General features: G+C 35.9%; 1 protein-coding gene across 14 annotated transcripts in view; it reads left to right on the top strand.

The window, feature by feature from the left end:
* The window catches only part of PCDH7 (protocadherin 7), a 431,755-nt gene extending 418,353 nt beyond the window's left edge, over positions 1–13,402 (top strand). For 12 of the 14 annotated variants that reach the window (XM_035293920.3, XM_054253438.2, XM_054253437.2 and 9 more), the window contains one exon: positions 9,082–13,402. In XM_035293920.3, coding sequence (XP_035149811.1) covers positions 9,082–9,105 — 24 coding nt within the window. In that variant the 3' untranslated portion in view covers positions 9,106–13,402. The remainder of the gene's footprint in view (positions 1–9,081) is intronic. The other 2 variants (XM_035293918.3, XM_035293919.3) reach the window with 2 other exon arrangements.
* The last annotated feature ends 389 nt before the right edge of the window (positions 13,403–13,791 follow it).

The following is a 13,791-nucleotide window of genomic DNA, read 5'->3' as shown; positions in this document are numbered from 1 at the left end:
TATTTTCATGAAAAAGGAAACATGACTGACCAAGAGTTGAGTCTATTCTTAGAGGGATAATCCATTGGTTATTGTGGAATAGATGATCCTGTCTGTTCCTGGGTTTTATAAATTCTCTTTCTCCATATCAGAGAATCATCTCATTTGCAGCACTTCTTTCATTTCTTTCCACTGCTACTTCACACGAGAACCTCTGCTGTCTCTAGCTTGGCATGGGTAAGGAGGAGAACCTAAGTGAAGCCACATCTCTGATGCGCAGAAATTGATCGCTTTCAAGCAGTCTCCACACATTTTTCTGCTGTAGTGCAGTTTTCATGTGCCAACCAGCAGATTCATGTTTGAGTTGATTCAGCAAGACTGCTTGAGACATGGCGTGCAGAATCTCCACTGTATATAATAATGCCACATTCAGAATGACAGTGGTCTAAGCCTAAGGGCAGTAAATGCTTCTTGAGATACATTCAATTGCTGTCTGAGTTTAGCCTAAGGTACGGAGAAAAGTTGCTGATGCTTTCGAACGTGTTTCAACATTTTAATATTGTCTTGGCATGTCAGCTTGAACTAGAGCACTCCTAGGTATAACGCAGTGGAATCCTATAATTAAAGGACCAGAATTTCTAAAGCTTTAGATAGTAGCCCTCTACTTGAACTTGTTATTAAATATGCTTACATCTCTGAAAATGTTCTGTTAAAAGGGATGTACTTGTGGTGATATTGGTCAGTCTATTATCCATGATAAGGAGACATGGAAGAGGCAGAATGGGCCGGGCACGGTGGCTTACGCCTGTAATCCCAGCACTTTGGGAGGCTAAGATGGGCGGATCAAGAGGTCAGGAGATCGAGACCATCCTGGAGACCATCCTGGCCAACATGGTGAAACATCGTCTCTACTAAAAATACAAAAATTAGCTGGGCATGGCAGCGTGTGCCTATAATCCCAGCTACTCTGGAGGCTGAGACAGGAGACTCTCTTAAACCTGGGAGGTGGAGGTTGCAGTGAGCTGAGATCAGGTCATTGCACTTCGGCCTGGCAACAGACCTAGAGTCTATCTCAAAAAAAGAAAAAGAAGTAGAACATATTGTTGTTAGATCCCAGGCTATTGCTTGGAAGAGTTAATTTATTGCAGGTAATATATCTATGATAATTATTTCAGTGGCCTATTGCTTTGTCAGTGAACTCTTTCCTCCAAACAAACAAACACGCAAATATAACTTAGTGGCTTCAAACTTCAAACAACAAAGATCAATTACTTCCCACATTTCTATGGATTGGCTACATGGTTTTTCATGTTCTGCCTGCTTCACTCATGTGGTTGCATTCACCTGGAGAACTGGCTAGGAAAGACTTTGCTGGGAAAGTTGGGTCTCTCTCTCTCTGAAGTGAGGTTCCATCTGCAAAGAGGCCAGAGCATGCTTTCTCTCAGGATGGTGATCCCAGAGTTCCAGAAGTGAGTGCGGAATTGCGACTTCCTAATAGCTAGACAGAAAATAGCACGGCATCCCTTCTGCCACATTCTGGTTGTCAACGCTAGACCATCAGTAGCCAGGTGATCTAGATTCACATTCTAACTTTGTTACTTCACAGCTACAAGGGGTGCAAAATCTACAGTGAGAGTAGTAATGTCACATTCCAAAGTGGGTGTGTGTAGGGAGACTGGAAGAAATTCGCGTCCGTACATCGTGAAATCTTCATAGCTCATGCTGACTGGCTTGTTTGGTTTTAATATTTTTGAGGTATGAATAGAGCATTGCATTTTAGTTATTTACCCTGTGTTTACATTGTCTTTTCCTGATTTTCAACTTCTTGTTCTTAAAGTAATTTATTGCCTATTTTGACCCGTCTTTAAATGCAGCTGGTCCTTGTAGTGCCCATGCAAGCGAAGCAAGATAGCAAGCTGGCCACCAAATATCTTAGGGGAAAGTTTCAAGTGAAACAATTAATTGTGAGGTTAATCTGCGAGGTTGTAAAGATAACTCCAAATAATACATCATTGGCCCTTGAATTTTGAGCAACCATGACACATACTGAATAAATCTTTTTTCGGCAAAAGCCTAATAAAGAAGTATTCAGAGATGCTTAATGTAGAGTAACCAGAATGCAGTAGCCAGCATATTTTTCTAGATAGATAATAGCTCTGTGTATCACAGGATCTATCAGCATAACTCTATTAGCACTACTAGAATAGTAACTCAAAATATGTACTTATTTGGTTGACAATTGGTACTTACTCTATAATAAATTATCTGAAACGGTTGGGGCCAGATACATCGCAAAATTTGGAATCATTCATATGTTATAAGAGTTAAGGTCATACATGTGACATATATTATTTTAAAAATCTGAGATTCTAAGCCATGCGTTTAATTAAACATGTTATTGCTATAGTAAAAATATGAATATTCACACTATGTGAGCTAAAAATGCTGAAAATAGCCTTGCATTAATTCATATCAGGTTTGTTGTAAACTTCTGAAGGCGGGAAAAGAAACCCTTTTTGTTTCCTAAGATCTTTTGAAGATGGAATTTGGATAAGGGAGTGTGCACCTGAAGTAGGTAATATTTATTGAGGCCTTACTGTGTGCCAAGAATTATTATAAGTACTTTACACATATTAAAGGATTACATTTAATTCTCACAGTCATTCTAAGACATTAATACATTCTTAAACATTTATTATACAGATGAGGAAACTAAAATTGAGTAACTTGTCCACATTCACATAGCTGTGAAGTAACAAAGTTAGAATGTGAATCTAGATCACCTGGCTACTGAGCCTGTTCTCTTCAACAATATCCTTTTTATTCCTGGAAGATTGCAGAGAGAAAAAAAATCTCTACCTCCTTAAATCTCTCCAGGGGCTATGACCTACTATTTACTGAACACCTACACAGCAGCTGGGACCATATTACGAGCTATATAGACATTATCTCTTTTATCTCACAATACATGGGGGAGTAGGTATTATTATCTCACATAGAAGGAGCTTGAAGCTCAGAAAAATTATGTCAGAAGTCACACAGCTTTTAAGTGGTTGAGCCGGGAAATCACTGAGAGCAATATTGGAACTCTAAATCTCCTGCTCTTTTCAAAAGTTCATCACTCTTTGCAGGAAAGACCCAGATGATGCTACAGCAAGGAGTGACTGATTGGCCAGTCTTCGCATATTCTTCTACTTTGGTTAAATCAAGTGATTTTATAATAAATTAGAACACACTTTAGGAATCTTAATGGCCCTTTGTGGCCAGAGTGACACTTACATAACTATAAATTTCCCCTCTTCCAGAAAGTGTCCCCACATTTAGAGGATCACAAACTACTTGTCTGAATCAGTGACTCCTGCCCTGACTGTGAACTGACTGTGAATGGTGATGTGTTTGCCTGTCTAGTCTTCCCAAATTCCCCAACAGGCAGAAGGCAGGGATCTCTTAGTTATTTATATGAAAAAGCCAAGCCCAGACCAGTTGTGCATCTTTTGGATCTTGTATCTTCACCTCCAGTCTTTATCAACTGTGATAATAATTATCCAAGAAAAGTTTTGGTTAACCAACATTTATTTAATTATTTTTTCCTCAGTCCTACTTATGAGGTGAAAGTAAACAATTTTCTAACAGCTATTTTAGAATAAAGCACTTATTTAATCATTTGAGTAAAAGAGATACTTTCATTTGGACCAATGACAGTGAAGGAAATGTGAAAATAATTTTCATAAAATACTTTTCACTTATCTTTTATTTTTCCTGTTTATCCTTTTGTAAAACCTTCTATAAGTCCACCAAATTTCACGAGCATTTAAGTGTGATTCTAGAAAAAATAAAAGTCTTTGTGTAGAGGGAAGTCAAGAAGCATGGAAAGAAAACCAAACACTTTAGAAAGGGAAAAAGGAAAAGTTTCATATGTGTGTTTGTTGTTGTTGTTGTTGTTATTTTGTCTCTAAAGGAAGAAAATACCAGGCCAGGAGCAGTGGCTCACGCCTATAATCCTAGCATTTTGGGAGGCTGAGGCGGGCAGATTGCTTGAGGTCAGGAGTTCCAGACCAGCCTGGCCAACATGGCCAAACCTCATCTCTACTAAAAATACAAAAACTATCTGGGTTTGTTGGTGAACACCTGTAGTGCCTGCTACTCAGGAGGCTAAGGCATAAGAGTCGCTTGAACCCAGGAGGTAGAGGTTGCAGTGAGTGAAGATTGTGCCACTGCACTCCAGCCTGGGTGACAGAGCAAGACCCTATCTCAAAAAATAAGATAAAATAAAGCAAAATAATATAAATTAATAAAGAAAAGAAATTGCTGCTTTTTTTTTTCTTTTTCTTTCTTTTTTTTTTTTTTTTTTTTTGCAGATTTTGTCAAGTAATGTTAACCATATGCTGGAGCTTGATGTTAATGGCCAAACTGGAGGGATGGTGTGGACGTAAGGGAACTCCACATGTGGACTTACAACCCACTTATCTCATGTGGTTAGCAAGACAAATATGTATGAATTAAATAAGCAAATGATACATACAGTTTTACCTATCTGATCTTTAAGAAGATTCATTGGAAATATATTAAAACTAAATATAAACTTTTCATATCTTCTCTCAGTAAATACAAAGATCCATGTATCTCTAGCCCAAAGCCACAGACCTGGAGTAGAGTGAGTTACTTGGAATCTAGCAGGAGGCATAACTCTGCATACTTAAAATACTTCTTGGTGCAGAACTGTCTTTAAGTCTTAATGAGTCTACTGTGTTCTCCTATCATAATGATGCCGCTAATGGATTCTGAATTGTATAGGGCAGCTTCTGGAAACATGAAATTCCTCTCTAAACCTGGGCTTTCCTTGTTATTTCTAATGGTTTTATCTATTATCTATCTGTCACTTCTCATTGAGGTCACTGTAACAGCATGTAGCAGCATATGCCCACCACCCATCTATCTACCCTGCCTAGTAAGAACAAAAACTATGTTTTTTAGTGAAAATCTGACATCTTAGGATAGCATGTAATTTTCCCCACTTTCAGAAACACAGTTTTAGGGAGGTTGTGTCATTCTTTTCACTAATTAGTAAAATTTGTGACTCTGTGGCATCTATTTCTTGTGCTACTCAGATTTGTTTTCTCTTTCTTTGCAGACTGTAGCTTTTCTGATGGTTATAAGTAGCAGTAATTGACCTCTAAATAACTCAGCTGTTACATTTTAAGAAGAAGCAATGTGTTGTAGTGGGAAAACAGTAAACTGAAAGTCAAAACACTTATTCTTTGGCTTCAGCTCTCCCATAGCTTGGACCCCTTCACAGCTCCATCCTCCTTGCTAGATGGTTGAGGTGCTAAATTAAAGAGATGAACTTCAGTGGGAAGTACTTCATGTGTTACGAATTGTTCTAAGATTGTTCACTTGTATGATGGCTTAAAAACAGTCTACTTTCTCCCAGCACTTTGGGAGGCTGAGGAGGGTGAATCATTTAAGGTCAGAAGTTCAAGACCAGCCTGGCCAACATGGTGAAACCCTGTCTCTACTAAATACAAAAATTAGCCCGGTGGTACTAGTGCATGCCTGTAACCGCAGCTATGCAGGAGAATCACTTGAGTATAAGAGGCAAATGTTGCGGTGAGCCAAGATTGTGCCACTGCACTACTGTCTGGGCAGCAGAGTGAGAACCTGTCTCAAAAAAAAGAAAAGAAAAACTGTCTACTTTCAAGAGGGACATTATATCTAGGAAAGTATCTTAACTTTCTAAAATGATGCAATGGTTCTAGTAAATAGTATAACTTGATTAAAATGGAAACCTTGCAAGTATGTTAAGCAAGAACAGGATTTGATGGATCCCATTTTTACTTCCAGTCTTCTCGAAATTTATGATTGATGGGGTATAGGGGCATTGAGAAATACAGAAAAAAAATCTCGGAAGAGCTGGCTTTATTTTGGAAAATGCTTACAGAGAATACTATTACATTTTCATATTTTCCATTTGTACAGATTCACTCAATGCCAGCAAAGAAGATTTGTGATCAGGTGTCTTCCATCTTTACTGAGATCAAAATTTTAAAAAACAGTGCCAAAGCATAAAATAATATTCTTAGATGTTAGAAAACACATCCCTCAGAGAAGGAATCAGAAGAGTTACTAATTATGAAAGGTTTTTCCTCTATAATGCCACAAAAAGTAGGACAGATTAAAAGTATCTCTTTTGTGCAAAGAAGAAAGAATTTCATTTGATGAATTTCTAAGATCCTGCATAAATTTTGTATTTTTAAAAATTTATAATACATGCATGCATAATTAAAATAAGAAAATATGTAAACAAAGAAAAATACAATTTTACTCATGCCCTTCTTTAATAAGTTGCCTCATAATACAGATTGCATTTGTTAATCACTGGTGTTTCTTTTGAAGATTCACTTTAGTCAACCAAATTGGAAGTTTTGATTGCTTGTGATGAATCTCTTATAGCCCTTCTTGATTATTTTTCTAAATTTGATGACAAACACTGCAACATGTCTCAGCCAATTAGGCTTGTCAACTTCCACTGTGGTCCCCAATCAAGTGTTTTACTTTGGAAATGACAGGAGATCCTTATTAAAAGTCATGCTTCTTGGATAGAGATGTGGCAGCTTGCATGTATAAGATGGCACAGAAGACAAGCTGCCTTTCATTAAAAGCAATAGAGGAAATCAATGTTGGCAGAGAATATTCCAGACTAGGAAGACTGAAGGAAAGAACTGAAGAGCATCTCACAGCTGATTGGAGATACAGTCAATCTATTTAATAAATGAGTATAATCTCTTATGAGCCGTAGATAGTTTAGGTACACAAGTTAAAAAGTAAGAAGACCTCCTTGAGCATCAATATAGAATTACAACCTGTTTATAAATGCATCTCAAACAGAAGGAAAACAAGTGCAATGACTTTCAAGCTAAAAACACAAATTAATCCCTGAAAAGCAGCCACCTGTATAAGTCACTGTATAAGTGAGCTGACATATTGTGTGAGACATAAATAAATGTGGAGAGATGACTGGAGACAATTCTGGGTCATTTCTGCAGGGAATGACAACCACATTCATAAAAATATTATTTTTCTATTTCAGAAGCTCAATTCCTGATTATTTTCACATGTCCTTGCCATTGACTATCATAAGAAAAGAGGAACCATTTGATTTGTTGAAGCAGTGAAAAAAAAGGAAATATTTTGAGTAAAATGTAGACCTGATCTTACACTTTGCATTTGTATACTTTTTCCCCCTGTTCAAAGCATTTAGGTCAGTTGAAAAAAAAAAAAAAGTATCCCAAGATAGGAAATATTCTCAAAGAACTTGCAGTTTGTTCATTTAAATCAATTAGATTACAAAAACCATTAATAAAATTTGTCAATAATTTGGTTTTTACAATGCATCTAAACTACACCTTTGAGAAACAGGAAATTTCGGATAAAAAATGACTACTAAAGTACTTTTTTCCTTTTGATGATAAAATTAAGATAATATGCCCACTTAGAAGTCAAATGGCAGCATGGGCAACTGGAATAAATAATTAACCTTACACTTTACCTGCAGAAAAGGGTCAGGTAATTCTAGATTTCTGTGTAGAACACTGAAATTTCCATGTGAACGCTTAGTACAGGGCAATACAAATCCGAGGACACTGAGGTTCAATCATCAATGAGCCAAAAAATGTCAATATTTCAGTTACCTCTCATTGAAGGAAAAAATGACCAGCATTAGTGAAATGCCTTAATTTAGGAGATTTAGCCAAGTAAAACTTCTAAAATATCCTATGTAAATGTTAAACTACAGGGGATGGTATGTGGAAGCAAAAGCAGAGAGTGTACTTATATTGGGAATAATTTAAATAACTTCTCTACTATTTTAAACACATCTACTAGGATTGTGCATATGCAGATCTCACTGATTCCACTGATTGAAAATATATTTTCAGAGGTCAAATTTATCAGTCTTTAAGTCCCAAGTCTTAGAATAAAATGATACCATGTGATAATAACTGGAATACAATCATATTATTTTGTTTGGCAATAAAAAACAATAAAATATTTTAAATAAAACCCTCCAGGTTATTGCCTTAGAATCTATTGAAGTAGAGCAGGTTTTTCTATCTTCCATTCTCTCTTTCTCAAACAAAAACAGTCTATAAAAACATTTTTTAATATTTAGAAAATACATAACCATTCTCCAAAGACAGACACATGCTTTCAATTACACATACACATAATTATTCACTGCCAGCTTTAGTCTTATTGCCTAAGAATTATTTGGACATGGTTTAACTTTTTAGAAGTAAAAGTCATTTGCCACTTTATTGGATGGCACCATTAATTAGGAGTACATGCAAGTTCATCAAAAGTGTAGTAACTTGCCTATATTCACCCAATACATTACATTTCAGATAATATGGCCAATGCATTTCTGTGTCAACACTCAGGGAATTATCCTATAGCACATTTGGCATGGGGTGAGTGGGATGTGGGCTAGGGTGGGCAGTTAGTATACTCATACCTATAACTACCAGTATTTTACTTTTTACTGCATAATGTGCTGTCAGTTTACATTCTACTTCTGAGTCAACTCATGTCTTAGAATATATTTTAAATATAAGGTTTTGCATATTTGCATTCCATGAATAATGTATTAGCAGGAAGAAATCCAATTGGCAAAAGCACACCACTTCTGGGATAATTTATAAGTCCAGAAAATTGTCTATTTGGATTTAATAATTTTTCTTATGGATGTGGAAAATATTAACACCCATACAAATTTACCTATGTACTTAGAGCTCCTAATTGAGAATATCCTCATGTCCCTGTCCTGTAACAAACACATATATATCTGTCTCATCTACACACTTTTGTATCAAAATGTATCATTTTGTCTATTTTCCTATTCTATAATATTGAATGTCTTTGCAAAACCTTATATTTGATGCACATGAGATTAAAACTATCCTATGGAATGATGAGCTAGAGGGTGTTAAGAAATGAGGAAAAAAAGATGTAAGGAATATATTTGTATATTTCCCCCAGTGCCATGTAGATCAGGGAAGCCTGTTGAGGAGTGTCCAATACTAATGGGTTATTCTCCTTGGATTTCAGATTCAAGGCCTCTTCCAGATGTAGCCCTGACTGGGAAGTGCACTCGTGAGTGTGACGAGTATGGCCACTCAGACTCCTGCTGGATGCCGGTCCGCACTTCTCCTGAGAGGAAGAAGAGCCAGCCTAAACTCTCTACTTTCATGCCTGTTGATGAACGAGGAAGCCAGGAAAAGCTGGCCAATGGGGAGGCTGCCATCATGGGTGACCGCAACAGAAACCTCCTGAACAAAAAGTTAACCTCATCCTATGAGACCTTCAGTGCAGCTAGTTTCAGCAAAAATGAGGAAGCCAACCCTGAGGATATTCCCCTTACAAAAACAGGGGAATATAAGCCATCTCCCGTGAATACTCTCACTAGAAGAGAAGTTTACCTGTAGGCTATAAAGGAGCAACAGCAAAGTTCTTTACATGTATGAAAAGGAGAATAAGGGGCAAAAAACCTCACAAAGCAAAATGGTTTAATCACAGAGAAGGGGCTACCAAAGAGACAAAGCTTTGCCTGCCACTTCTGCCTCCAGATCAGGCCTTTAGTGATACTCTTAGCCTGATTCTACTGTACAATGTAGAAACCATCCTTGTTACTTGCATGTCTAACCCCTTCACTGATTCCCAACACTCACTTTCTCTTCCCCACCCCTCTCCAAAAGAAAAAAAAAAGAAAAGAAAAAAAAGAGGGGATGGTTGCAAGTTTCTTTCACGGTAACTGTACGAAGCCTGATTAGCAGAACACAACACACTCTCATTATCCCTAAGCTGAAGCATGATTTTAGTCACTTTGATTTTGTTCGAGTGTCATCCGGCTGGTCAAAAATAAGCAGGACAGATAAAATGTATTTCAGACATACCATCGGAATATGGTTTATCACCATCAAAGGCAATCCTTTGAAAGTGATAGACTCTCTCTAAAGGTACGGTCCTTAGAAAGAGGGACTGTATTAAAAAGCATTTTGGGAAGATCAAAGCTTTAATATTCCAACACAGACTAAGAGCAAAACAATACTCAGTGGGTGATTGCAGTCCTAAATTGGCGTATATAGTTATTTTCAGGTCAAGAGCATCAACTTCAGTTTCATACATTCACCAAATATTCTCAGTAAACACACAGTCTTGATTACATGTATCAATTTCACTAATTATGACTTATAAAATAGCATATTTTTTTCAGAACAGGACCACTATTATTAACTAACTTGAACAACTGTATCATCCAAAGGCCAAAGATCATATGGCAGATCAGGGAAATCATGAAGTTGATTTGGTCTTGACATGGAAAACCATTAAGCAACAAAAGTAACCAAACCCATGTGCGCACAGAAACAATCAAACCCTAGCTTATCTTATAGTGCCCAGGAAAATGTTTCTTCTTTTAAAGTGGATTTCATTTGAAAGCTCAGAAAATGAAAACTAGTGAGATATATTTTTGGTATTATAATAGGCAATTGGTTGAGGTTCAAGTTTAGTTTCAGGTAATATTATCAGGGAAGATTCCATGTTTTAAAATAGTATTTATGGGTCATGGGTAGGTCAAGAAAGATGCATTGGTATACAGTCTTGTTAGTTAAGTCCACAATTATTATTTTAGAATCCAGGCTAGGTTTGCTGCTCTTTCTATCCATATTTTAAATTACAATTGCATTTTTTACTTGTTCAGTGCACACATTCATGCACCACAAGTGCATTAATTTATAAACTGTGTGCAATTTAGAAATATTTTGAGACTCACAACAATGAAACAAGGTGACACCCTAATTGAATTTATCAGTCATGTGATTTAAACGTTATTTAATATATGTTTTAAATTTAGACTGAACATGAAAGAAAGGGGTTCTGGGCAGTGACATTTTTCACAGGATGTATATCCCAAAGTTGAAAGCAGAGTTTTTCCAGTGCAATAAAAAGAAACAGAATATGCAGATTTTGAGCTACTTACTCTAGAGAGGATAACCGAATACGCCTGAAAATTGAGCTGGGACATTCAGACGAAAGTGACAATCCATGGACAGAATAGGGAATAACAGGTGTGAAGACAACAAACTCTCATCAATGTCAATGAATGTTTGTAAGCTGGTTAAGGCATAGCCTTGATGGCTATCTAGCAACCTGTAGAAACAATGTAGCTTTGGGTAGTTTCATGCTTTGCAGAATTTCTTAGAATATAAAGTGACACAGCCTGGAATATAGGTTGATAATTCACTCTAGGTCCTCAAAATACTTACCTTTGAAAACCACTTCTCTGTTTGGTGGGGTACTATTTGGGGGTCATTTCTTTACACTCTTTCTTAAATGGAGTTTTCATTTTGATGTCAGTTTATGTATAATAGGTAGGATGCAAAAAGATATGTAATGAAACAAAAACATTGGACTAAAATATCGGTAATTGAACATGTTTATGTTTGATTATTATTTACACTATGGAAAGATGCAATTCTAGTACTTTGTTAGGAAACTGCATTAAAGCAGTTCTGCCTTGTATAATCTGTAAGTACCTATTAAGACAAAATGCTTCTAAAGATACTTATGAAATGTATACATATTTTTTCTTGCACGTTACAAAGGAAATACTCAATTGCATAACACAGATGTTTGACAGACTTTTTTTTAATGCATTTCTTTCTTTCACAAGACATTGAAACTGCTGATAGCTCATTTCACTCTATCTTAAACCCTTCTCTTGTCTATAAAACTAATACGGGTCACACCGGACCTTTGGATTAATTGGATCCACATTCCCCAATGATGTTTGCATCACATTCAAGACAGCCATGCCATTGTCATTTAACTCGTGAACCTCTCTTTAGAACTAAAATGGGTGTGAAAGAATAAAATTCAGTGTACTGTAAGTATTCACAGTAATTCTAGTAGAATTAGCTATCATAACATGTTTATTCTATAATGAGCTGGCATGACACAGAAATATATTTTGTGTTTGTATGACTTTTATTTTGAATAGGTTAAATCTGGTGCCACTCCATATATAGAGTGCTTTTGAAAAAAAAATCAATAAAAAGAAACAAAAAAAATAAATAAATGAGTGAATGCAAAATAAGCAACTGTGCCTTTTATACCTGTTGTTATGGTAAAAAAACGGTTGTTGGGTTTGGACGATGAGGGGAAATGGGCTATTCCCAACTTTTTTGATCCTGTATATTTATCCATGTTTATTTTCTGAAAATAATAAATAATATATTAAAAATTTGCCTTCTGACAAACTCAGATAATGGACCAGTCTTAAATATTATTTCATAAAGTGAAATTAAGGCATTAATATGGGCTGCTTAAATATGACTAAACGATGAAAGCATTTATTGTAAGAGTAACAGGTTTTATCAGGAGTGAAATCAGTCCATTTTGCAAGGTAATATATTGATTTAGAATTTATTCTTTATTTCTTTTTTGTTGCGTTTCTTTTAGCTACAGTTCCATTTTGGTTGTACAGTATATAAACCATATTTGTTTTCTGTACACAAGAATCTCAAGTGAATTTTGCATGCATTATACATTAGGACACATTTATAAATTAATGAGTAACTATATAAATTTATGTGTATTAAAATGTCTGTAGCTTCAGTCTAAAATCTACTGCTCTTTCTGAATCTCCAGATATCATTTCTGTATGGCTTCTGACTGGCCTGCTGCCTGAGTTTCAGAAAACCAGGGAGGCATTATTTTTATGAGAGGAAGAACTAAGATGGTACTGAGGATGTCTGACTGAAACACTACCCTAGGAAGCTGTCTTGTAGGAAAATAGAATAAAACACACAGACCAGAAGAAATTGTCAAGAATCAAACAGCCATCCAAAAACAGTCATGAGAAATTTAAGGGCATAAATAATCTTAGGTATATCCTATCAGCGATAAATAAGTAAATGTGTCCTTAAGAAAAAAAAAAAAAAAAATCGAAAAAGTGAAGATGATCATGATCATGAATATAGCAAAGCTTGTTACATGTGACCTAAGCAAAGGTATAATGATAACATCTGGAGGAAGGCATCATTTTTTTCAGCTACCTAGGGTTTACTTTCAGATTTTCCTACATTTTAAAGCACTTGCATTCAGTGTGGTACGATCCGTTTGTAATGTTAATCATTGACTATTGTTCTGCTACTTGGATGTTGATAGTGAAGCAGAGAACAATTTATCATCGTTTATTATGAGTCACTATGCACGCAACTATGCTTAACATGGCGAAATGTATTAAACACTCGTCCAACTATTTATGAAATACTTTACATAATTTAATTTGCTTTTGTACAGTTTTATGTAAATAAATTGCTTGTCATTTTTGTCTCTGCAAATTAAAATATAACATGGTCAAATGGTTTCACACTTGTAAGTGTACTTCTCTGTTGACAGGTAATTCAGTTTTGATTGGACGAGAAGTGAATGGATGCATGTACCAGTTTGATTTAAGATGGTTTGATTCCTTGTAAATTAAGAAGGAAGCTAATGTGGCAGCATCTGTCGATTTAGGCGGGACCAGGCATAAGTGTCACATTACTTTGCGTCATAATGGAATAGAACTCAGATCCTTCACTTTCATCAAAATAATTCCTAAGACATTTACCTGGCTAGCTTTAGAATCTTACAGTATATGGTAGGAAAAAGAACTTATTATTAATATAAAGATTGATTTATTTTCAGAGGCATCTACGGAAATTTCACATTTAAGATAAGAGTAATCCTAAGTCAAAATGTTATCTTTTTTGAGGA

The sequence above is a fragment of the Callithrix jacchus genome, chromosome 3, assembly GCF_049354715.1.
Source record: "Callithrix jacchus isolate 240 chromosome 3, calJac240_pri, whole genome shotgun sequence".
In the NCBI taxonomy this organism is placed as follows: Eukaryota; Metazoa; Chordata; class Mammalia; order Primates; family Cebidae; genus Callithrix; species Callithrix jacchus.
The sequence above is the reverse complement of the archived record's forward strand: the minus strand, read 5'-3'. Positions and strand labels throughout refer to the sequence as shown.